The following is a 27,639-nucleotide window of genomic DNA, read 5'->3' as shown; positions in this document are numbered from 1 at the left end:
GAAAGAAAAAAGTGGAGGATGAATAAATGATGACAGAATTTTCATTTGTGGATGAAATATCCCTTTGAAGAGTCTCTACATCCAGAGTGAGCTCATGTAAATCTGACCTTGGGGTCAAAGGAAGCCTTGTTTCTGTGCAGCAGCTCCTCCACGCTCTGCCGGATTTCATGAGTGATGTTTCTGGCGTCAAACGTGGCGATCTCCTCCCTCACTCCCCGCTTGGCTAAGAAACTGCATTCGAAAACACTCCATTAGCTCTGCAATTATTCAATTAACGTGATGTTTTTAAACCCAAAGCAAATGAGCTGTTTGCAATGAAAATGCACTAAATTAAAAGGCATTAATTAGTCCAGGATGAGACTGCATTCATTTAGGCTGAAGAGTGTGAAGGTGTAATAAGCAATATGACAGTTTCATTTCCCGGGCGAGATAAACACCATAAATAAAGGCTGACTTCATTATGTTGCGGCTGTTAGCGGGGAATAATAAAGCAGAGCGTCTGTCTCTCTCACCTCTTCATGCTGACCCAGGACGTGTCGAAGATTCCCATGAGCCTCAGCACTCCCTCCAGGATGTCTCGGATGACGTCGGGCGGCATGCGGAGCGAGCGGATCTCAGACAGAGACTCGGATTTAATGTTCCCCACGGCCTGCTTCGCCTCATCCACCAGCGGCTGAACACACACAAACATACGGCACACATACAGCTGAAGTCAGAATTATTAGCCTCTCTGTATGTTTTTTACCTAATTTCTGTTTAACATTTAGCAGATTTTATCAACCATTTCTAAACATACTAGTTTTAATAACTGATTTTTTTCATCTTTGCCATGATGACAGAACATAATATTTGACTAGATATTCTTCAAGATACTAGTATTCAGCTTAAAGTGCCATTTAAAGGCTTAACTAGGTTAATTAGGCAAGTCATTGTACAGGGGATATGCAGGAATCCTAAAGATGATGTCAATACCTTTTAAGGACTATTTAAAGACCTTCTCAGATTATTTTAAGACCTCATCGCCACTTTAAGTTCTAATCAGTATCAAACCTTTAACTTAATAAACAGTTGTTAAGTAAATCAACACTTAGGACTACTCTTCTGTATAGTACATTAGGTTAGGGGTGAGCGCCACCCCTTGTACTTTTTGGATAGATAGATAGAGTAGACAGTCAGGACTCGGAAGACTCTTCACGTGTTAATTATTTTGTTTCACATAGTTAGTTAGCTAGATGCTTCTGGGAAGTTAGATTTAGTTTGGGTTTTGTTCTTTTGGTTCCTTTAGCGCCGCCCACGTCCCTTCTGCCAGCTCTCCTGTCTTTGTATTTGTTTCAGTGTTGTAAATATTGTAAATAGTATATTTTGCCTTACTTTATTTTCTTTATTTTGGATTTATTCGTTGTTTTTGTTCACTTTGGGAAATATAAATAAAATCACAATTCTTATTATTCGTAAATCAATTCGTATTATTTTCGATTAATCAAATCAATTCGTATTATTTTGGTTGTCTTTAGCACTTATTCACTGTTTGTATAAATATATTTTAAACACAAATGAACGTCAAACCCCACCATCCCCTGGACTAACATCAGGGGTTTGTAACAAGCACAACCGTGCAACAGAACTCAGATAAGCTCAGAAGAAACAAAGCTTGAAAGAATAAATCACGCAGTTGTTTTAGCGACAGGCTTCAGCCACTGTTTAAACTCATCTTTCCCCAACCAGGAGCACACAAACTGTTTCGCTCTATGGTTTTGCTACATGTGGAGAGCGTCACATCACCTTCTCGCGTTTGTCGCAAATTACGTGACATCACCCAGACGGGAGGAGCTTGGCCAGACGAGCCTCGGCCCGAACCAATTGCATGGATTGAGCAGGCCGTTGTTATTATTAGGAGGAAAATAAATATATTTATGCTTTTTCAGAGTCAAACACTTTGGACAACGCTTGAACAAAATTTAAGACTTCGTTAAAACAGGATTAAGACATTTTAATACCTTTTAAGGGCCTTCATTTCTCATAATTGATTTATCAACTTTTAATACTGCGTTGCTCTGTTGACAATCCAAAACAAATATTTATTAAGGGGGCTAATATTATTGACAACAGTGGTTCGTGTACCATTCGTGGTACGCAGGCTTCCTTCTAGTGGTACGCGGAGGAATCGCTGAATAATTAAAGTAAAAAAAATGAACACACTGTTAACCCTTTGAAGCATACGATAACACCGATGTGAACAGTAAACTGACTTTAATAGGCTAAACCTTTTACCTTATTTTCAATTGTCTAATGTTTATTATGTATTCTATCACTTGAAGCTAATTTCCTCCCCATATTTGTAACGGTTGTTGGAGGCGTATCCTGTATTTTTACATCCCAATGCTGACAGGTATAGTTTAATCACTTGCTTTTCTGACAAACAAAGCCTACTGTAACGCGCAGTAAGCAGATCTAATTTCTCATTTAAATATGTAAATCCAATTCATATATTTAAACAAGTTAATGTTTAGATTTCAAAGATATACAAATAAGCCATAAATACATGCAACATCTATTTAAAAATGTATTAAAAAGAGGTTATATAATAATATGATGCCATATAGCCTATATTTATGAGGTCCAAGGAACATTTCCAGGTTTTGATGAATAACTTTACATGATTTACAATGATAATACTTTACATTTAAGCGCATTTACATCTAGCCTTACATTTAAGGCTAGAATACTCACTCATACCAAACGTTCTGCTCATTTAACCCCAATATTGTATGACCTCCATTGGCTCCCAGTTGCATACCGCATTAAATTGAAAATTCTTCTCCTTGCATAATAAATTCAGTTTATCCAATTGACCTATAGTGCATGTGTTAGGACTGTCGGGGAACCCGGAGCACCCGGAGGAAACCCACACCAACACAGGGAGAACATGCAAACTCAAAAAATGCACTTAACGAGACCTTTAAATGATTATTATTTCATTTCAGTCACATTTTAGTCTGGTTTTGGATCCATTTTCCTGGTCTAAGACCGTGGATTCTTAGAGTTTTTATTTATTTTCTCTCCACTTTTCTGACCTGAACCTCTCGCAGCTCCTCATCGATTTTCTTCTTGCGCTCTTCAATCTTGGAGACCTCGTGTGCCATCCTCTCCTTGATCCTCTCCATCTCCGTCTTCTGGTCGCTGGCGTTCTGAAACACAGCATGTGTAAATACACTCAAGAGTATCATTTATTGTTAGTTTATCTACTCAAACACACACACACACACACCTGCATTGAGGTTGTGATCTCCTGCAGAGCAGCGTCTGCTTCGGCCTGTTTGGTCTTTAGTAAACTGCTCTGCTCGGCGGCCCGCCTCTTCAGCTCATCCACCAATGCCTTTGCTTCGTTCAGCTTGGCCACGCCCGCCTGCAGTCACATTTAGTTCAGTCAGTTCAGGAAGGAAAATGCATTCACTTTCTTAATAGGAAATAGGTTTTTAACAATGATGATTAAATACCAGCTCTGATGTTAACTTATTAAATCCAGATAACATTATTTCATGCGTTTGAAAGGAATTTATTAGGGAAAAATATGGTTATAGGTTAATATAGGTTAATGTTTTATAATACTTTAACAAAGACTTTTATTATTTTATTGTTGTTCAGTATTGTAGTTTGCTGCATTGTGAATGTGTGTACCTGCAGGTGCTGTTGTTTGTGCGTCAGCTCTTTGCGTTTGGAGCTGTAGATGGACTGGTAGACCTGCAGGAAGTTCAGGTATTGACTCGGTGTGGCTCCAAACTCTCGACACGACTCGTGGATCGCCAGGAAGGAGCGATAGAGCTCTGCGTGCACTGATGCTGAAAGGCAACCAATCACAGAGAAGGTCAACCACGTACAGCTATAAATAGTGTACACATTATCAGTCCTAAATATGTTCATTCATTCATTTTCCTTTGGCTAATTCTCTATTTCAGAGGTCGCCACAGCAGAATGAACCGCCAACTATTCACAATTTTGACTTCAACCGTGTGTCATTTTTATTTATACATTCATTTCTGTCAGCTTAGTCCCTTTATTAATCTGGGGTCGCCACAGAGGAATGAACCGCCAACTTTTCCAGCATATGTTTTACGCAGCGGATGTCCTTCCAGCTGCAACCCATCACTGGGAAACACCCATTCACAGACATACACTACGGACAATTTATCTAACCCACTTCACCTATAGCGCATGTGTTTGGTCTGTGAGGGAAACCCACGCCAACACGGGGAGAACATGCAAACTCCACACAGAAATGCCAACTGACCCAGCCGAGGCTCGAATCAGCGACCGTCTTGCTATGAGGTGATTGTGCTACCCACTGTGCCACCGTGACGCCCTTCGTGTGTCACTTTTATTCACAAAAAGAGGATGTTCATTTTATACCAGACTTCTTCTTCTTCCTCTGCTTGTCTTCATTTTTCTCGTCTTCTTCAATCCTGGACAGCAGCATCTCTGGGATCTGAAGGAGATTCAGTGTGTGTTATGTGCTGACTGAATGCAATGTTTTCTTTCATTTGCTTTGTGTGCTCACCTTCTTCATGCTGCTGTCGCTCCAGTTCTCCATCCACTGCACTGAGCACTTCCTGTAGAGTGCAGGGTTACTCTCACAGTTAATGGTGAAGTGTTCGTTAGTGCAGTCCATGATCAAAACCACATGGAGGTTCTGCTGAACGCCTGCGCAAACACACACCACTATTTATATACGATTATCGGATGCATTAATAGCTTGTATTACTGACAAATTTTATGTCAGTAATTGTTTTTTAAATTTAATTTTAGGAACAGCAAATAATAAGTTGACTTCTAGTTGATCATTTGGTATCAGAAGTGGCGTATATGAAAGGTAAAGGCCTCTAGATTACACTTATTTGACCACAATAAAATATGATCATGCCTTGATTAATGTTGATTTAATAAGGACAGTAAGCTCTGACTGTGCTTAGACACTTAACAGAAATAATGTCCAGTATAGAATATGTGGTCATGCTGCAGTGGAAACAGAATGAATATTGTGTCTGACTCCATCATGAGCTTGGAGGACTGCATCCATACATCTCTGCAATGACTCAAATCACTGATTAATAAAGTCATCTGGAATGGCAAAGAAAGCGTTCCTGCAGGACTCCCAGAGTTCATCAAGACTCTTTGGAATTATCTTCAATGCCTCCTCCTTCATCTTACCCCAGACATGCTCAATAATGTTCATGTCTAGTGACTGGGCTGGCCAATCCTGGAGCACCTTGACCTTCTTTGCTTTCAGGAGCTTTGATGTGGAGGCTGAAGTATGAGAAGGAGCGCTATCCTTCTGGAGAATTTGCCCTCTCCTGTGGTGTGTAATGTAATGGGCAGCACAAATGTCTTGATACCTCAGGCTGTTGATGTTGCCATCCACTCTGCAGATCTCTCACACACCCCCATACTGAATGTAACCCCAAACCAAGATTTTTCCTTCACCAAACTTGACTTGACTGATTCTTTGAGAATCTTGGCTCCATACGGGTCTAGTAGGTCTTCAGCAATATTTGTGATGATTAGGATGCAGATCAACAGATGCTTCATCGGAAAAATCCACCTTCTGACACTTTTACAAATCCTCAACTAGAAGTCAAGGTATTATTTGTTGCTCCTACAACTGGCATTGACAACAAGACTTTTGTCAGGTAGTGTATATATAAATATATACACACACACACACACACATATATATATATATATATATATATATATATATATATATATATATATATATATATATATATATATATATATATATATATATATACACTTAAGATAAAATAAGATAAAAAGATGTACAATAAGATAAAATCGCCTACAATTAACACATTATTAAAATAATACTAATTACATTAATATTTTTTAGTATTTATTTTTCCCCCATTTAAGATTTTCAGTTTTATATAATTATTTTTTATTTACCTCCAGCAAAATAAGGAAAACATTCACGCATTTGACAATTTATTCAAACTGACCTAAAAATTAAAAAAAAGAAGCTAATAAATTATAATTTTATTTAATAAAACTATTAAAGCAAATAATAATAAACAGCCAATGTTTCCCACCTAAACATTTCTATTTATGCATCTGACAGACACTATCACACAACAAGAAAAGTATGATTTGTCTTTATGACTAATTAATGCAATTGTCAAGTCTGCCGCACCATCAATATAAAAGTTCCACCCTGAATACATTGCCCAAGCAGAAATATTAATTTGAATGATATTTGAAAATCGATTAGTTGATCGCTACTTACGGTGTGAGAAATAGTTGAGAACTGGCCCGGTGAAGCCATCCTGTGACGCCTGATCTTTCAGAGACCCCAGCAAAGGCTCCAGCTCTTCAGTGGAGTACAAGCCAGGAACTTCACCTGTTAGCAACAATAAACATGAGGATAAAACAGAGTATGTGTCAGTGAAATCCTTTTTTTTATTATTATTACTTTTAAACGAATTAATATTCTGATTATTATTGTTTATTATTACATTTATTATACTATTTATCTTACTGTCACAATTAATCGCATGCAAAATAAGTTTGTTTTGCTATAATTTAAGTGTATTTACTATGTATAATTATTACGTACATATAAATACACATGTGCATGCATATATTTGAGAAAATGTATATTTAGATATAAAATATATGTGTATAGGACACAAATTATATAATCATTCATTCATTTTCCTTTGGCTTAGTTCCTTTATTCATCAGGGGTCACCACAGCGGAATGAACTGCCAACTATTCCAGCATATGTTTTACGCAGCGGATGCCTTTCCAGCTGCAACCCAGTAATGGAAAACACCCATACACTCTCACATTCACACACATACACTATGGCCAATTTAGTTTATCCAATTTCTTTATAGCGCATGTGTTTGGACTGTGGGGGAAACCGGAGAACCTGGAGGAAACCCACACCAACACGGGGAGAATATGCAAACTCCACACAGAAATTCCAACTGGCCCAGCCGAGGCTCAAATCAGTGACCCTCTTACTATCAGATGACGGTGCTAACCACTGAGCCACCGTGTTGCCACAAAATATATATCAATTTAAATATCTATGTAACAAATTTTGTTTTTGCAATTTTTTTGTCTATGTGTGTGTGTGTGTGTGTGTGTGTGTGTGTATCACATGTACACAATAAAGATATATGTAATACAGGATGTGTCATGGTCCGATAAGGGGAAAAAGGGGCGAGGACCCAAGTGCAGGGTAAAGTAGAATTTATTTACAATTAAAATAAAACAAAAGAACAACAAAAACCACCCCGAGGGAGAAAACACATAACTATAACACAAACAGAGAAACAAACTTGGTTGGGCTGGCAAGACAAGGCTAGAGCAGGAACACAGGGGGAGTATAGACGAACTGGCACAGGACAGCAGACATGAGGAGAATATAAGCAGGAGTAAATCAACACACGAACAGATGAACATAATTAACTAATAATGGGTTAACAAGGAGGGTGGGACTAGACGATAGACGGGAGAGCACCTGACACAAAGAGACAACACAAGCCAGGTGCTCACATAAAACAGGACAAGAACACGCAGCCAATGAGAGAACTCATTAACTGAGTGTTCTTATGACTGGACAAACACTGAAGCACACAACACAAGCACGCGACCAATGTAAACACAGAGCCACGTGCTTTGACAACAGACGCAAGACATGAGCACACGATAAGTGAAAACACCTTACCGTGCGCTCACACAAATGCAACGCGCATGTTTCATCTCAGCGCCAACCAAAACCGAAACCAACTAGATGGAGACGCTTAGAATGAAACAGAACGATGCTGACGAAACAACACAAACATGAGTACAAGAGCGCGCGTCCCAAGGATGCGCAGACAATGACAAAACAAGTGCTCGACCCAAGAAAACTCGAGCCGAGCACTACAGGACAGGACTAGACAGAGCTAGTGTCCGGACTCTGCCACCAAAACAAGAATTTACAAGACCAGAGTGGCAGAACCCTGACAGGATGTGATTAATCTTTGCCTAGGACTAGTTTTGATACTGGAATTTCAATACCACAAAACGTAACATTTAAGTGCTGTTGAACATGTACTGAAACAGCGCTGATTTTCCATTGTGTTCAAGTGCTCAACAGAAATGACTGTGATTGGTCGTTAAGGTCACCAGATCACCACTGTTTACCAAATACGGTGATTAAGTACGCGGCGCTAAACAGCACTTAAATGTTAGCGGGAAATTGATGTTTTTTTAAATTTCAGTACCGATTGGTCTCGAAATTACAGTCTCGTGACAACACTACCCAGCACTAGTAAATATATTTGGTAAAAAGTGAACTGACCTGAGGACAGCAGACTGTTGACCATCTCCAGAAAGGAAGGATGAACAAACTGATGATCTTCTAACAGCAAAACCACCTGCTGTCCATCCACAGCGGCCGAATGCATGACCTACAGATGGAGACAAGAGTGTGTGAACGTGACGCTGGAGTGATTTAGCACACACAGATAGGCATGGGATGATAAGGAGTTTCAGGGTTTACTGCGGTTTAGAAAAGTCAAGGTTTTAAATCTGCTACAATTAAAAAGGAGCATGTTTAGAGCAGTAACCACAATACTGTGATATTTTTATCCAGGGTTATCATACCCTCAGAATCTTATGCCTACACACAGACACTGAGTGAAACTCACAGTTTTCAGGTCAGATTTGAAGTGTTTGAGCGAGTACGAGCGGGAGATTTTGGGTGTGAAGAGAGTGGCTCCGTGCATGTGGCTGACCACACATGTAGCTGTACGCCGACCGACACCGCTACGACCCGCTAGCAGCAACGAACCGCCTGGAGAGGTCAAAACACGGTCCACTCGGGACATGTAGTCCAGAACTTCAGGAAACAGCAGGATATCCAGCTCACGGTTATCACGACCATACAGGACGATTCCCTGAGGACACACAAAAACACACTCATTCATTTCATTTTAGTAATTAACAGTTTTATTTTTTTCCCTGGTCAAGTGCTTTTGAAATTAAACTAAAATATAGACAGGACATAGTGTAGCTCCTCCCCTTTAAAAAAAACAGCCAATAGCATTTCATTTTTATCACCGCTCTGCCAGTAAGAGTGGTTGAGCTCAAGCACATCAAATGTGAAGTGTCTTAAAGAGGGCGGGGCATGTCAGATACAAGAGACCATTTGATTGGTCAGAAGATTTGAGGAGAAACTGAAATATAAGGTGACGTGAATAAGATTCATTCATTCGTGGATTCATTCAGGTGGAAGTGACAAACTACAAGCTTTACATGTTTATATCAGTTTTATTTGTCATAAATGTGAACTTTGTGTGTGTGTGTGTGTGTAATGATTGTATTTTCCTACTTAGTTAGGAATTAATATTTCATGATTAAATTAACAAAAAACAACCAAAAAGTCACTGCGCCTTCAAAATGGTGCAATAAAGCGATGACCAAGTATTATTATTAGCAGTAGAAGTAGCAAAAGTAATAGTAATATTACTATAATTAGTATTTATTTGTTTATTTGAATTTATTTACTATAAATTTTTGGGAGGGGATTATTATTCAGTCGTTCATTTTCTTTTCGGCTTAGTCCCTTTATTAATCTGAGGTCGCCACAGCAGAATGAACCGCCAACTTATGTTTTACTCAGCGGATGCCCTTCCAGCTGCAGGGGATTCTTGTGTTTTTTATAATTAATAATAATTTTTTTCCTAAATTATTTATTATTTTTTCATGTTTTTATTATTTAAGTCATTTATGTTTTTTCTTTTATAAAAAAAATACTCATTTCAAGATACAAAAATGAAATCGTACAACTGTATCAAAAGAAAATGAATTATTTGCAATCTTACCTAAAAATGTAATTATTGTAAAAGATTTGTAAACTGATGGTACTGCTGAATCATTGAAAAAGTATGAATAATAAAACAAAAGTACTGTAGTTTAAACAATAACTTGTTGTTTAATTACATTGTTTTGACTATATTTTGTTGTTTCAGCAAATTTCCCTGTATTTTGACACTCTTGTTATTCATAAAAAATCCAAACAAATAAGTCTAATTAATATTATTTTACATAATCCGTTACATTTAATAAATAAACAAATGCAGCTTAATAATAATAATAATAATAATAATAATTAATACATTCAATTTTTTTCAGCTTAGTCCCTTTATTAACCTGGGGTCGCCACAGCGGAATGATCCGCCAATTTATCCAGCATATTTTTTACGCAGCGAATGCCCTTCCAGCTGCAACCCATCACTGGGAAACATAATATTAATAATAATTATTATTTATTTTAATATAGAGCCTTTAAACCAGTGTTTCTCAACCACGTTCCTGGAGGATCACCAGCTATGCACAGTTTCCTTGGCTGCGTCTGAAATCGCCAACAACTCAGTGGATACTGCATTTGAATTTAAATGTACAACTCGGCTTTTAGCAAAGTGCGTTCTATACAGTATGAATGTAAGTAGTATGAATGGAGTTCAGACGTACTACATCCACCATTTTGTCATCATCACGTGACCTACCCGCGTCAGTTGCATTGCTTCACTTCCATTTCTGAATTCTCTTGTGGTGCATCATGGGATAGCGTAGCATGCAGCGGATGCGCACTTCAGAATATCACCGGAAGTAGTAAGTCATCCGGGTACTTCTCGCATACTGTATTGTAATTCGGACATTCTACTCGGCTCACATACTGTTTTTAGCGGACTATATAGTACGAAATTATGCGATTTCAGATACAGCGGATGTTTCCTTAAGCATACACACCTGATTCAGATCATCAGCTCATTAGCAGAGACTGAAAGACCAGTAATGGGTGTGACAGACAAAGGAGACATCAAAAACATGCAGTGCTGGTGGTCCTTCAGGAACGTGGTTGAGAAACACTGCTTTAAACCGTAATTCTTAACATGTTTTACACAGATAAAGATACAGATGTAAAAACAGCACTGTATATTAATGAAAGTAAAACATTCTTGTCTTTGTTTTCTGACCTTGTGTATGATCTCACTGAGGTCACTGGCGTTCAGACGTGCCAGTTTTCTGCCATGGGGTGGAAGAGGTTGACCAGGGGAACGTCCTTCATGAGACGCAGCCCACGTCACAAAATATACATCTGAAGCAGAAAACAGAAAAATATGAGGATCGCATCAAAGCTGCATTTATTTGTTCAGTATTGTAATATCTTTTAAAATGTCCTGTTTCCTGTGATGTAACGCATGATTTTCAGCATCATTACTGCAGTCTTCAAGTTCAGAAGTACAGCACTGACTTAAAACGTTTAACATTCATTCATTCATTCATTTTCCTTCAGCTTGGTCCCTTTATTAATCTGGGGTCGCCACAGCAGAATGAACCGCCAACTATTCCAGCACATGTTTTACACAGCGGATGCCCTTCCACCTGCAACCCATCACTGGGAAACACCCATACACGCTCATTCACACACAAAAACTGCGGTCAATTTAGCCTACCCGAATCCCCTTTAGCGCATGTTTTTGGACTGTGGGGGAAATCGGAGCACCCAGAGGAAACCCACACCAACAGGGGGAGCAAACTCCACATAGAAATGTATTTGTGTAATTTGTGTATGTATGCATGTAATTGTGTGTGTGTGTGTGCTTGTGTATTCTTCTGTGTGTGTGTGTGATGATTTTTCAGTGTTTTCAGTGTTTTTTCAGAGAATTATTTCTATTCTTCTGTGTGTAAGAGAGTGTGTGTGTTCTTTTGACTGTGTTCTTCTGTGTGAGTGTATTTCTGTTTGCGTATGTGTATGATGTCTGATTTCTGTGTGAGACCTGTCATGTTGTCGAGTGTGTCAGAGCCCCAGTCGCCCCTGATGACGGAGGACAGGATGTTATCGAACACGTTCAGATCTTTAGAGGAAACGATGCGATCCCTGAACAGCCGGCGAGCTTCATACACAACCACCTCCAGCACTGAGTCCACAGCGGATTTACCTGAGCACACACACACACGCACGCACGCACAGACGCACACACACACACACACACACACGGCTTTTAACTGACACTCACTTTTTTAACTAATTGCTGTATCAAGTGCAAGTAACAAGTTAATACAAGTCAGCATGTGGAATAACACACTAGCTAACAGCTCCCAAAAAATGTTGATACAGTATACAATATTTTGGATCATTTTGGTCAATATATAAAGACGTATATAAAGTTTTGGCAGATGTTAGTGAATTATTGAGTGTATTGAGCTCACCTGCGCTCAGGTCGTACCGCAGCAGATTCAGGACCCACTCTGTGAGTAAACATGGAGTGAACAGGTAATGACTGTGATCATCCACTGAGAATTTAGCCTTCACCTGAAACACAAACACACATAACCTATGATTCTTACTGGCAAGATCGGATTAAAGAGGTAAATAATGGGACTGAATCTGGAATCTAGAAAACGAAAAAGTACTTTTTTTAAATTTTATTATATATTTGAGCAATAGGAGTAGCAGTGTGCTACTTACATGAATAGCAGTGCAATATAGTTGTATATCGGCAGGTGTACGTTGGCTAGAGGCCCCAGGCCGAGTCCCTTAGTGTCCCACCAGTGACAATATACAGCCATATCACACTGCTACTGGTGTGATATTGCATTTATACAACAGTTCAACGGCATAATCATGCATTTAATAAGAAAATCAATCAGAGAGTCTCAAAAATCCTTTCATAAGAACTATTTCTTCCGCCATTCTTTCATATCTGCAGCTGACGTCAGATCGGCGGAAACTGTTGATCATTCACAAATGTAATTTTAGAGCTAGTAATTGAATGATTCTCTAGCGTAATGTCTAAAGTGATGACAATACAGCTGATTTTGCTCACATTTTAAGATTCTGAGGCTGAACGCCATGAAATGCCATCAGTCTACAGAGATTTCCCAGTATTTCTCAGTTGCAATCGAGAGATCACAATAATTAATCCCAAAAAAGCCAAAGCAAAGCAAACACTAGCACATTACTGTGGTATAAAAACAGCACTACAACATACAAAAGAAGATAGACTTGAATATCTATTGATTTGATTATAATGATTTGATCAGCTGTAAATGTACGCTGAGTTTTTATTATGCGGTCTCTGTCGCCATCTTGTGGTGGTCAACAGTCAAATTTCTTTGCTCTGCTCAGTATGAAAGCCTAATGGCCGCTGACGAGCTGACTCTCCGAAATTATAAATATCTTAAAATAGGCACTATCCTTTTAAATAAACTGCATAGTTGCAATCTAAACAACTACATCCTCGCCTAAAACGCCTCAAAAATACATGTTGTCCAACAGCTGCAACATTTATCAAACTGTACTGATTTTATTTCTCTTCTTGTCATGTGGGCGGAGTAATACACAAGGGTGAAGAGGCTGTATGAGTGCTGTTATTGCAGAATATCGCATGGCTATCAACCAATCAGATTCCCGAACCAGACAGAACTGTTGTATAAATTAGCAATATCAAATGAGTAGCAGTGCGATATGGCTGTATATCGGCACTAGTGAGAGGCATGTGTTGGCTTGAGGCCACAGGCTGAATGCCTTACTGTCCCACCAGTGCTGATATACAACCATATTGCACTGCTACGAGTGTGATATTGCGTTTATACAACAGTTCGAGGGCATAATAGAGTATATAATGAAAGAAAATGGCGGCGCAGTAGGTAGTGCTGTCACCTCACAGCAAGAAGGTCACTGGTTCGAGCCTCAGCTGGGTCAGTTGGCGTTTCTGTGTGGAGTTTGCATGTTCTCCCCGTGTTGGCGTGGGTTTCCTCCGGGTGCTCCGGTTTCCCCCACAGTCCAAAGACATGTGGTACAAGTGAATTGGGAAGGCTAAATTGTCTGTAGTGTATGAGTGTGAGTGAGTGTGTATGGATGTTTCCCAGAGATGGATTGCGGCTGGAAGGGTATCCGCTGCGTAAAACATATGGATATGTTGGTGGTTCATTCCACTGTGGCGACCCCAGATTAATAAAGGGACTAAGCCGAACAGAAAATGAATGAATGAATGAATGAATGAATGAATAAAAGAAAATCAAACACGGAGAGTCTCAAAAAACCTTTCGCAAGAGGAACTACTTTCTTCCGCTGTTTATTTACATCTGCAGCTGACGTCAGATCAGCGGAAACTGTTGCTATTTCACAAATGTCCTTTTAGAGCTAGGATTTCTCTGTTGCAATCGAGAGATCGCAATAATTACCCTGAAAAATCCAGAGCAAAGCAAATGTATGAAGCAGACATAATGACATCAATACATTGAATTATCCAATCAGATCTGACCTGCTCGTAGACCTGCACCAATGAGCCGGCGAGCTGGTGGATCTTTCCTGAAGAGCTCCATGTGGGATCATTGCCCAGAGTCCTCTGCAGCACAGGTTTCAGGTACGCACTATAGATGGTCTGCAGCTGCTCTCTGTCAGGATAACTAATGCAGAGATATGGATTAGTATGTGTGTGTGTCCTGTAAGAGACACACTGTTTTCCTCTCTGTTTGCACCAAACACTTTCTTTTAAACGGTTTTATTAATAAAGATTTGTACATCATGTGAAAGCTGAATAAATAAGCTTTATATTGATGTAAGGGCTGCAAGATATTGGAAAAATCTAGCATTATGATATTTTTTATTCTGTGATATATTTACTGCGCGATGAACACAAATTCACTAGAAGTGTTGAACTATTTGGAAAGAATTCATCATTTTAGATTGATTGGGATGATTCTGTATGAGAGTGCAAATGCATTAAATATAAGAAACAACCTTAAAGCATAGACAATATCAATAAAGAAGAAGATACAAATTAAGTTAACAGCGTTTGATTGTTTTCAGAGGAGTCGAACTATATTCAGGTTGAATAATCAAATGTAAAATAATACTGTATAGTCTTCGTTTTATAGACAAATAAATTTGGCACAATTTCTTGGGTCTGAATGTTTTTAAATCCCTCACACAGTCACACGCCTCAAAAAGCACTTTTATTATTATTATTACATTATATATTTTATTATACACTCACCGGCCACTTTATTAGGTATACTTTACTAGAACCGGTTGGACCCCCTTCATACTGACATGATAGCATCACACAGTTGCTGCAGATTTGTCGGCTGCACATCCATGATGTGAATCTCCCATTCCACCACATCCCAAAAGTGCTCTATTGGATTGAGTCTGGTGACTGTGGAGGCCATTTCAGTACTTCAGTACTTCAGAACTTATTGTCATTTTCAAGAAACTAGTCTGAGATGATTCAGACTTTATGACATGGTGCGTTATCCTGTACGATGTAGAAATCAGAAGATGGGAACACTGTGGTCATGAAGGGATGGACATGGTCAGGAGCAATACTCAGGTAGGCTGTGGCATTGACATGATGCTCAATTGGTACTAATGGACCCAAAATATCCCCCACACCATTACAACACCACCACCAGCCTGAACTGTTGATACAAGGCAGGATGGATCCATGCTTTCATGTTGTTGATGCCAAATTCTGACCCGACCATCCGAATGTGGCAGCAGAAATGGAGACTCATCAGACCAGGCAATGTTTCTCCAATCTTCTATTGTCCAGTTTTGGTGAGCCTGTGTGAATTGTAGCCTCAGTTTCCTGTTCTTAGCTGACAGGAGTGGCACCCGGTGTGGTCTTCTGCTGCTGTAGCCCATCCGCCTCAAGGTTGGACGTGTTGTGTGTTCAGAAATGCTCTTTTGCAGACCTCGGTCGTAACCAGTGCTTATTTGAGTTACTGTTGTCTTTCTATCAGCTGGAACCAGTCTGGCCATTCTCCTCTGACCTCTTGCATCAACAAGGCATTTGCGCCCACAGAACTGCAGCTTACTGGATATTTTCTCTTCTTCTGACCATTTTCTGTAAACCCTAGAGATGGTTGTGCGTGATAATCCCAGTCCGTAAAATACCAGGCCGTCTGGCACCAACAACCATGCCATGTTCAAAGTCACTTAAATCCCCTTTCTTCCCCATTCTGATGCTCACTTTGAACTGCAGCAGATTGTCTTGACCATGTCTACATGCCTAAATGCATTAAGTTGCTGCCATACAGTCAGAGAGGTGTACCTAATAAAGTGGCCGGTGAGTGTATTATATAATTATAATGCAGACTCAATATTGCGTATACTCGCGATGTGACTATTGCGAATGATCACATTGCGATATGGAGGCTGAAATGTACTAATGTATTCAGAAAAAAAACAACTGCAAAGTCATAATTCTGAGGAAAAAATGTAAAGAAAAAGAGTTAGAAATGTGTGACAAACTCAGAATTCAAAAGGAAAAACATGCAAAGTTATAATTCAGAGGAGAAAAATAACATTTGTGAGATGTAAAAAAAAAATTTCAGAGGAATATAATATTTTTAAAAATGGGAAATGTACAGAAAAAGTGCCAGAAAAGTAAAATTCAGAATACATACTACAAAATGAAATAAAATAAAAAATCTGAAGAGAAAACAAAAATGACAAACTTAGAGTAAATCTGAGTAATAAAATGAAAATTTGTGAGACGCAAATGTAGAATTGTGAGCGAAAAGTCAAAAGGTGAGTCGTAAACAGTGTTGTGAATTTCTCTAGTCTGGCTCACGGCACCAAACTGTTGTGAAATTCTAAGGAGAGCCCAAAAAACCAGGGAGAACTTCCGGTTGTCTTCAAAGCAGAATCCTTTAATAAGAAGAACTCAGCGTGGCTGTGGCGTCATCGAAAGAAAACTCTCAACTGCACAGCAAGCACTATTTTTTTATACATTCTAAAACAAAGCATGCAAATGAAGTGTTGTCGGCAGGGTAAACTGCCTTTTCAGGCCTGATCTCATCAGCATGTAAGTCTGCAGAATGGATGAAACCTGCCCAGCTACTGACCACATAAAAGGGGTTTCTTAGAACTGAAAGTTTCACCCTAAGACAAAGGCAGAAAACAGTGTGCAAAATGATGTTCTGGAGACCAGTCCTGTCTGACCAGTTGACCGAAAAGAGAAAACAATAGACACAGCCATGCTGTGAAACTGACAATTTGCATTACTTTGGAGACAGTCAGGGCTCAGAAAAACCAAGACATTTTAGGGTCTGTCGCACCAGTTATATATATATATATAGATATATATATATATATATATATATATATATATAGATAGATAATATAAATTTATATTCCTACAACAGAAAGGTCTGAATCATGAGATGCAGACTTCTGGTGAAAAAAAAAAATGGCAACATATAAAATAAGCCAAAATGTAAAGAAATGCAATAATATTAATATTCTTTACCATAGCTAAGTAAACAAGCACTGCCACTCACTCAATAGTGCAGATGCGAACAATAGAGGTGAAGCGTGAGGTGAGTGTGTGTCGTCCCACCGCTCCACCTGCTGACATGGAGGCCACGATCTGAATATTCTCCAGCCCGACCCACTCCAGATTCTCATCATAGAAGCCCTGATACGTCAACACCTGCGGAAATAATGTGAGAAACTAAAACAACAGACCTTGATTTGCACTAAAAACAATGTATGGCTTTATATATCCTCTCCATAAGCCCCAGACACTTTCTTATTAACACTTGTATACATTGGTGCTGGCTGCTTAAAGACGCCTCTCATATGGAGAATGAAGTCTCATGCATTGCTCAGGTGTGAGTTTCTCACAGACTTCAACAAAGTGTAAAAATCTGGATGCTTCTGTGGGTCTCGTCTATCAAATCTGAGCTTTATTTTGTATTTTCTATTGGATTTGCTTCAGGCGATTGGTTGGGCCATTCTACAGCTTTTTTTTTTTTTTTCTTTCTCTGAAAGCATTTAAGAGTTTCCTTGGCTGTGTTTTGGATCACTGTCTTGCTGAAATGTCCACCCTGGTTTCATCTTCATCCTCTTGCTAATGTAGATGTTGGACTGAAGCAGCTGATATTCATTTACACTGAGGAAGGGCAGAAGGTTGCTGAAGAACTACTGAGAGAGCTGCTGTCCGGGCTTTCACTGGCGAAATACACCTCCCTTTCTTCATGTGTTCAATACTTTTTTCCTGTGTCATTTCATTTTAATAACATAACTTCCAGTTTTGAGCAAGCTACTTGAAAAATGTAGTGAGCTAAGCTATTAGCTACTCTACTTAAAATGTAGCTTAACTATACTAAAAGCTACCCCCTGTAAAATGTAGCAATCTAAGCTAAAAGCTACATGGCTACATCTAAGCTATTTTTACAATATTCATTTTTAAATCGAAGCAACTTAAATCCAAGTTAATCATATCTTAGTGATCAATAAAACTGTCAATGAAACATGAGGCATATTAGGTCTGTTATTTACTGTAAATAATATGCTCTACTAAACAGAAACAAATTATAGTATATAACAGCTAAAACAAAAAATCCAATAAAATCAGCTGTTAAACATTTAAAATACTATAGTAATTTACAGTAAAGGGATATATTTTGGAATAAGCATTATATCAGAAATTAAGCATCAGAAGCACAGCATCAGAAATTAAGTTATTGCATCTTAACATGTACTTCTCGAGGTATGGTCACAAGGAATCCTGCTTCAGAAATAACTCCTCTCCCTCAGTCATTTTTCCATCAAGCAAGTTTCAGTTGGTAACATCGCCAACCAGAGGTGGCAGTAACGCACCAAAAACTTTGTTGTCGAACACCATAAAACAGGAGGAAGAAGAAATCGTCGTTCTCGCCATCATATAGATTTACTTTCATCGGCTAGACACCGGCTTTACAGCTCTGTGAATGTTGTTGCTGTCACTTATTGATCTGCGATCGGTAAATGTAGCTTGTGTGGACACCACTGCGCTACTTGACTAAAAAAATAGCTTCGCTACTGAAAAGCTATTTGATTTAGAAATTAGCGACGCTACTGCCACGCTACTGAGAAATGGAACGCTACTGCCCAACACTGATAACTTCATTTGTAAACTAATTAGAATTGTTTCCTTTGCATATATGGATTTCTTTGGTTGTTATCAACATCCGGTGAAAATATCAAGTCGACGGCAGCTTTAGAAATATGTTTTCTGAGAAAAATGGTGACGTGTTCAATACTTATTTGCTCCGCTGTATATCCATAGCTATACACAGCACACATTTTTAGAATACGTAAATAGAAGTTTACTTGGATGCAATTAATCATTTGATAGTACTAATACATATATGGCGACGCAGTGGCGCAGTGCTGTTGCCTCACAGCAAGAAGGATGCTGGTTTGAGCCTCGACTGGGTCAGTTGGCGTTTCTGTGTGGAGTTTGCATGTTCTCCCTGCATTCACGTGGGTTTCCTCCGGGTGCTCCGGTTTCCCCCACAGTCCAAAGACATGTCGTACAGGTGAATTGGGTAGACTAAATTGTCTGTAGTGTATGAGTGTGGATGTTTCCTAGAGATGGGTTGCGGCTGGAAGGGCATCCGCTGTGTAAAAATGTGCTGGATAAGTTGGCAGTTCATTCCACTGTGGCGACCTCGGATTAATAAAGGGACTAAGCCGAAAAGAAAATGAATGAATGAATGAGTGAATAATACATATATACTTTTAAACCAATTTAGTCTATATATTGCTGCTCTCTGGTGAGTTAAAGTGCTTGTTTATCCTCATTTGTAAGTGTTTTGGATAAAAGTGTCTGATAGATGAACACATTTAGATGTCAAATGATCAAGATGTGACCTGCTGCAGGAAGGCGATGAGGTTGCTGGTGCCCCATTTGTCAGGTTTGGGTAGGTTGATGTCTTTGAGGTAGAGCAGCAGCCTCTCGCAGTCTTTGGGCCGGTAGACGCGGCCCGTGTTGGAGCTGATGAGCAGACACGTGTGCTGGAGCTTCTGCAGGACGTGACGAGAGGAGGTCTGAGCGCTGCAGTGAACCACAGACACCTGAGTGGAGCGAAGCTGAGAGAACGCACAGCGCAGGAGCATCCTGACACACACACACACACACACGTATTAATCATTGCATGCAGAGCTTTGAGTGTTTCATTACTAAATATAATGTTTAGGGAAACATTTACACAGGAGGGCCAATAATTGTGACTTCAACTGTGTGTATATATATATATGAGATCTGAATATGTGTGTTACCCTTTCCCACATCCCTCAGGTCCCACCAGCAGGAATGGCTGTCTGTGATTGGCCGAGAGCCACGGGCTGAAGCTGTGAAGGCTGCGCTGTGTGTCCGGTGTGTGAATGACTGGCAAATTGTGAGGGTCACTGAGCTCCTCCTCACACACACTCTCTCCTCTTTGCAGCTCATACACACACAGACGACCAGACGCTGGATCATAGTATGTGTCCAGAGGCTTCCGGGGGTCAGGAGGGCTTTCTCTCGCCCAGCTCAGAACCTGCACACACATTCACAATAGCATGAGCACATTACTGTAGACCTGATACTTGAAAAACAAACATGAATATGACATGACAAACATGAGCTCGTTTTAATTTAGTTTAATTTCTAATTATTTACTGTTTATTTAGGTTTTTTCATAGTATTTAAATGCTAAACAATTAAAAGTTTGAATGCAAAAAGGTAATAAAATAAAATAAATTAATCTAGAGGCAGCATGGTGGTGCAGTGAGTAAACAATAGCCTCACAGCAAGAAGGTCGCTGGTTCGAGGCCCGGCTGGGTCAGGTGGAACCCCATGTGGGTTTGGGTTTCCTCTGGGTGCTCCGGTTTCCCCCACAAGTACAAAGACATGTGGTATAAGTGAATTGGGTAAGCTAAATTGTCAGTAGCGTATGAGTGTGAATGAGCGTGTATGAGTGTTTCCCAGTGATGGGTTGCAGCTGGAAGGGCATCCACTGCGTAAAACATATGCTGGATAAGTTGGCGGTTCATTCCGCTGTGGTGACCCCAGATTAATAAAGGGACTAAGCCGAAAAGAAAATGAATGAATGAATGAATGAATAAATTATATAAAATTTTAAAAATAGATATTAATAATCAAACTTAATTATAAAGCTAAAATGTACTTTATTTTTATTATCAATTAAAAAGTTATTAAATAAATTAATAATAAACGTAAAAATATATATTAATCAAATAGCGTCACAATGGCTTAGTGGGCAACACAATCACTTCACAGCATGAAGGTCACTGGTTCGAGTCCCGACTGGGTCAGTTGGCATTTCTGTGTGGAGTTTGCATGTTCTCCCAGTGTTGGTGTGGGTTTCCTTCAGGTGCTCCGGGTTCCCCCACAGTCCAAACACATGCGCTATAGGGGAATTGAATAAACTAAATTGGCCGTAGTGTATGAGTGTGAATGCAAGAGTGTATGGGTGTTTCCCAGTGCCGGGTTGCAGCTGGAAGGGCATTTATGTATGTTTTTAAAAAAAATCTAATTAATTAAATACTAAAAATATATTTTGATCAAACACTATTTGAATGCTAAACAGCTTTATAGAAGAGCATAAAAAGGTAAATAAATGAGTTAAAAAAATCTAACAGGATTCAAATAATTATTGAAATTTTTGAAAAGAGTAAATATAAAATCTAAATCAATAATAAAACTAAATTAAAAAGCAAAAAAGTCATTAATTTTAATAAATAAAAAGGTTAATATATTCACAGTTGTTAAATGAATTAAATTAATGCTCAAACTGCAAAAAATAATGAAGAATCTTTAAAAACAGTTGTGCATTTATGCATATTTTAAATATTAAATTAATTAAATACTATAAATGTATTTTGATTTAAAAAAAATTGGATTGTTTTTTTTATCCTCAACAGCTTTATAGAAGAGAATAAAAAGCAAATAAATTATTAAAATAAAAAGGAATTCAAATTATTAATGAAATTAATACAAAGTGTAAATGTACAAAAAGTTTGTTTATTAATAATAAAAAAAAAAAAATCTGAATCAATAATCAAACTTAATTACAATGTTAAAAAGTCATTAATTTTAATTAATAAAAAGGTTAATAAATGTACAATTGTTAAAAACATTTAATACTAAAACTGCATTGCAAAATAATAATACAAATAATGGAGAATCTTTAAAAACATAGTTGTGCATTTATTTATTGTGCACATATATTTCAATAAAAAAATTCATCCTCAACATCTTTAGAGATGAATATAAAATATAAATAAATTAGTAAAACAAAAACCATTATTGAAATTATTAAGAGTAAACAAAAAAATGTTTATTAATTTATTTTAAAATTCTTAATGAATTAAAATACTAGGAAAATCAAAAGAAAAAATTATTTATGTAAAAACGAACACTTGTTGATTTATTCATGTAATAATAATTATAAATCTGAACTATCATTTTTATGGTGTAAGAAATCCGAAGAGACATCAAACTTTCACTGCTACTACTCTAAATAAAATGGCCCTTTTTAAATCATGACCGCTCCTCAGTGTTAACATAAAAGGAGAGGCTTCTTAATTTTATGACTGAGTAGGCACAAAATGATGTTTCCCACAATCCCATGCGGCTCTGACCTCCTTGGCGAAGTCCTGTCGGCATCTGAGTGTGAGGTTTCCTCCTAAACCGCGGATGAGGCCAACGATGAACTCTCCTCTCTCCCTGACACCACTCAGATGAGACAAACCGTTCAGCACTGTCCCAACCAGACTGGTGTCCACCACAAAATCACTCTGGAGGGAGAGACACAAGGATTTATGAGGCGGTGAAGAACCAAACTTCTTTTGGACAAGCTGTTTTTTCTTTTATACCATGCGTATTGTTACAATGCTGACTTATAGAAGACTCATGAATAAAAAAAAAACATAAATATGAAATATAAATATGAAGTTCTCCAACTGAATTATTTATCAGCGTAAACTAATCAGCAAGACACTCCAAACAATAAGAGAGATGGGGAGGAGCCCAACAACTATTTATATTATTAATCTGAATTACTAATCTGTGCAAGTTCAATCTATGCATGCAAGATAATCTTCAATCAAAGTCTGAGCATCTGCGGTCCTTTTGTTAATGCCAACTTGAGTGTTTTCATAGCAACAGTATATTCATATTCTTAACCCCGCCCATATTATTGTTAGTTTAGTACTAGGGAATTCAGATGAAAGTTCATCAACATACAGAAATAAAAGTCTCTTCCGGTTCATATGGACTTTAGGAAAGCACCTGTTTGAGGACCCACTCCAGAGCTCTGTGGAAATAATCATTGAGCCAGTTCTCCAGATTCATCCTGCAGTCCTCATCCTCACGCTTCAGCCACGACTTCACCAGAGAGCCAACATCAGTGTCTTCATCACTGCAACACACACACACAATCTGAAAATACTGCATTACAATAATAAAATACATTTAAGCAATGTAAATAAATGAAATAAGTTAAAGCTACAATATTTGTGTATTTATTTATTTTTACAAGAATTTAACTGAAATAAAATGCCAAAAATAAAAAAGAATTAAATGAAAAATGCCCCCAAAAAATCTGTCAAAACAAACATAATTGTGAAAATTCAGGTAAAAATTTTACAAATCAGATTTCAATAATATAAATGAAAAAAAAATCTAAGAAAAAATGTAATCGTAAAAACAAAAGTTTCGGCTATAATAAAAGCAGTTTTTAATTTTTTAAAAGTCATTTTAAGGTCAATATTATTAGCCCCTTTAAGATATATATTTTTTCGATAGTCTACAGAACAAACCATCATTATACAATAACTTGCCTAATTACCCTAACCTGCCTAGTTAACCTAATTAACCTAGTTAAGCCTTTAAATGTCTCTTTAAGCTGTATAGAAGTGTCTTGAAGAATATCTAGTCAAATATTATTTACTGTCATCATGGCAAAAAGAAAATAAATCAGTTATTAGAGATGAGTTATTAAAACTATTATGTGTAGAAATATGTTGAATAAATCTGCTCTCTGTTAAACAGAAATTGGGGAAAAAAAATAAACAGGGGGCTAATAACTCAGGGGGGCTAATAATAATTATGACTTCAACTGCACACACACACGCACGCACGCACGCATGCACGCACATATAAACAAAAAAAAATCTTAAAGAAGTTACCTTTTAATTAAAAAAATTCGTTTTTACTTATTTAATAAATAATTTAAACTGATTTACAATATTTAAAAAAAAACAAGAGTAAATGAAAACTGCAAAAATACAAAATAATAAAAGCAAAAACTGTAAAAAATACAGTTTCTGAATTTACCAAAAAACAACAACAACAACAACCAAATTTACAGAAACTGTGTTATTCCAGAATGTATTTTTAAGGCTTGGTTGTGTTTATAAGATGCAAAGCAATGTGTGCTCATGCTTTATTTGTAGAAAATCACATTATTTTTGTCATATATCTGACTTTGATTATATACAGCTACTCAGCTAACATGAAAACCCCTGTCAAATTTCCTAGTTTTTCTAAAAGGCCCACCCTCAAGAGATCGGCTCCACGTCACCAGTAAAGTGTCATGCCTCCACAAGCATGCGCATTGATTCTGCTGTGTAAATACAGTCAGTCAGAGTAGCTGTATCTGTTTGAGCCTTAATCAAACAGAAATGAAAAGGATGAACCTCATGCCTGCTCTCTTAAATAATATCTGACAAGTGTCTGTAACGAGTGAAAATAGGGTGTGGCTCCTTTAAGAGAGAATCACCATTTTGTGTGTGTGTGTGTGTGTGTGTTTATTTAAACAGTCTGTAGACGCATATAACACAAGAACTGCATGTGAGCGGGGCAGATGTTTATTTGTATTTTTCTCTGATGCTCGGATTAAGCTATTTTCGAAGCTGTTGACAGGAGAATAAAACAGGAGATGTGGGACGCGACCCATGTAAGTTAGGCGAGCTATCCTGAACAACGCAATACATATATATCTTTCACATATCTGGAATAAGCATGTGTAAGTAATATAAAACGTTCACATATCTTTTGTGAGTTGGTTATTTGAGATGTAGAACACAGGGAAAGCGTCCGCATAGAGAGACACTGCAGCGCTGCTGAAGATTGTGGCTGTTTACAGCAGTTTGACTGATAATTATGAATTTGTAGCTAAATTTTAAGCGGTGCCAAACAGCATTTCCCCTTGTTTACATCCTTGCTAAAACATACCATTAACACTAGACACTGTGCATGTCATACATCAATGTTAACAAATAAAAACACTTACAGGTTGTGGCTCACAATCCACAGCTTCTGCTTGTTGGAGCTGCTCCTTCTCTGAGGAGTTTTTAGCTGAATCCAGCACTGAACTGGGAGTGATTCTGGAAGTTCTCCTTTGTCAAATGCTAGAGCTATATATATGTGCATGCTGACACTTGAAAACAATGTGCATTCTAAGAGCTAATTGGCTTTAGTTTGACTGAAGCTGCATTACTGGCTGTTTTGTGTGCATGAGCATCACCTGAGGAAGATCATGCCCATGCGGGAGATGGTGGCTGGTGAAGCGCAGCTCAGATCGTGGGTCTCGAACAGGAAGTTGACGTTGGGGCCAAACTGAATCCTCTCACCACTGGGCATGGTCAGTAAGCGGTTATCATCCAGGACAGAGTTTAAGGACTCAATCCACTCAGGATCAATGTCTCCATCACATATAATCCAGGAGCTCACCTCTGAAAGAGAAAGAGCACAGACTCTTTGATTGTGATGTCTGTCAATATAAAAGTGACAAATGCAGACTCAAGTGCATATGTAGATTCTATGTAATCAGTCTAGACTGCTTTATTAGTGCTCTGAATTCTGTATCAATATCTTCTTGATTCTTACACACTTTCAGAAGTCAAATTGAAGCACTTTACAAACTTTTCCAGCACAAGTTTGGCAAAATATATATTTACATTAATATACATACTTCATCACACTATGTCAGATCCTATTTGATAAAGCATTCAAAGGGTGGAAAAAATAAGACTACACACACATGATCAGATTCCAGAGTTTTCATTTTATGCCAAGCAAACCTATTTATTTTATTCTATTTAAATAGTTAATAATTATTACCTATTTAATTGAGATAAATTATTATGAAACCAACATAATTGCTTTTTCAAGCACTTTATCCAAAATCTAAGCAATTTTCAAACCTTAAAATCAGCCAATTAAAATTCAAGCATTTTCAATGATTTCCCAAAGAATTAACAAAAATGTTTCTAATAACAACAACAGCAAAACACAAAGCACATTTTGCATCAGTTTGTTCACTATTTTTTGTAATAATAAGAATAAAAACATAATAACAACTTTTAATTTTTTTCTATTTTAAATATTTCCCAAATGATGTTTAACAGAGCAAGGAAATTTTCACAGTATGTCTGATAATATTTTTTCTTCTGGAGAAAGTCTTATTTGTTTAATTTCAGATAGAATAAAAGCAGTTTTAAATTTTTTAAACACTATTTTAAGGTCAAAATCTTTAGCCCTTTTAAGCTATATTTTTTGATAGTCTACAGAACAAACCATCGTTATACAATAACTTGCCTAATTACCCTAACCTGCCTAGTTAACCTAATTAAGCCTTTAAATGTCACTTTAAGCTGTATAGAAATGCCTTGAAGAATATCTAGTCAAATATTATTTACTGTCATCATGGCAAAGATAAAATAAATCAGTGATTAGAAATGAGTTATTAAAACTATTATATTTAGAAATGTGTTGAAGAAATCTTCTCTCCGTTAAACAGAAATTGGGGGAAAAAAATAAACAGGGCTAATAATTCAGGGGGGCTAATAATTTTGACTTCAACTGTATATTTACATTAATATACATACTTCATCACATTACTGTATGTCAGATCCTATTTGTTAAAGCATTCAAAGGTGGAGAAAAAAAAAAGACTACATGCACATGATCAGATTCCAGAGTTTTCATTTTATGCAAAGCAAACCTATTTATTCTATTCTATTTAAATAGGTAATAATTATTACCTTATTGAGATAAATTATGATGAAACCAACACAATTGCTTTTTCAAGCACTTTATCCAAAATCTAAGCAATTTTCAAACCTTAAAATCAGCCAATTAAAATTCAAGCATTTTCAATGATTTCCCAAAGAATTAACAAAAATGTTTCTAATAACAACAACAGCAAAACACAAAGCACATTTTGCATCAGTTTGTTCACTATTTTTTGTAATACTAATAAAACATAATAACAATAGTCATTTTTAATATTAATCACATTTTAAATAATTATTTGATTATTCATATTATTAAATGTATTAAAAATCATAATTCACTAGTGTTACAGTGTTGATGTGTGTATTTAGTGTTTTACTGTTTTCAGTATTCCAGCGTAATTTTTTTCTATTGTTTTACAATGTAAACATGCGACCGTGATTTTCTTGAAAAGTGCATGATTGTTTATTAAACATCTCCCATCATTTGCAGTGCACATGAGCACTGCGTTTTTTTAGACCCCATGACAAGTTAACAGAACTTTGACATGCATTCTGCTCATCAATGTCCCAAAGCAGTGGACCAATCAGAAGAAACAAGCAAGTTGACATGACAACTCTATTATTCCACATAGGCGGTGCTTTAAAAACAAACGTTACTGAGTACTGCATCTCGCATTTTGTCTCAATGACCCCTTAATCTGCATTCCAGACATATTTAGAGGTGGAAAACTCACAGTCCCAACTCTGACCTCAATGT

General features: G+C 37.5%; 1 protein-coding gene across 1 annotated transcript in view; it reads right to left on the bottom strand.

The window, feature by feature from the left end:
• Positions 1–27,639, bottom strand: part of LOC130241336 (cytoplasmic dynein 2 heavy chain 1) — a 230,303-nt gene that overhangs the window by 116,731 nt on the left and 85,933 nt on the right. The window contains exons 40-59 of the mRNA XM_056473046.1: positions 25,391–25,598; positions 23,152–23,281; positions 22,503–22,658; positions 20,136–20,395; positions 19,728–19,974; positions 17,369–17,520; positions 14,344–14,488; positions 12,287–12,389; positions 11,854–12,015; positions 11,050–11,171; positions 8,719–8,967; positions 8,370–8,478; positions 6,299–6,412; positions 4,556–4,698; positions 4,408–4,483; positions 3,679–3,839; positions 3,269–3,406; positions 3,075–3,188; positions 513–673; positions 108–231 (exon numbers count right to left, since the gene is read on the bottom strand). Of these exons, the coding sequence (XP_056329021.1) occupies positions 108–231; positions 513–673; positions 3,075–3,188; positions 3,269–3,406; positions 3,679–3,839; positions 4,408–4,483; positions 4,556–4,698; positions 6,299–6,412; positions 8,370–8,478; positions 8,719–8,967; positions 11,050–11,171; positions 11,854–12,015; positions 12,287–12,389; positions 14,344–14,488; positions 17,369–17,520; positions 19,728–19,974; positions 20,136–20,395; positions 22,503–22,658; positions 23,152–23,281; positions 25,391–25,598 (3,074 nt within the window). The remainder of the gene's footprint in view (positions 1–107; positions 232–512; positions 674–3,074; positions 3,189–3,268; positions 3,407–3,678; positions 3,840–4,407; positions 4,484–4,555; positions 4,699–6,298; positions 6,413–8,369; positions 8,479–8,718; positions 8,968–11,049; positions 11,172–11,853; positions 12,016–12,286; positions 12,390–14,343; positions 14,489–17,368; positions 17,521–19,727; positions 19,975–20,135; positions 20,396–22,502; positions 22,659–23,151; positions 23,282–25,390; positions 25,599–27,639) is intronic.

This window comes from Danio aesculapii, chromosome 15 (genome assembly GCF_903798145.1).
Source record: "Danio aesculapii chromosome 15, fDanAes4.1, whole genome shotgun sequence".
Lineage (NCBI taxonomy): Eukaryota > Metazoa > Chordata > Actinopteri > Cypriniformes > Danionidae > Danio > Danio aesculapii.
This window is presented reverse-complemented; position numbering and strand designations above follow the sequence as displayed.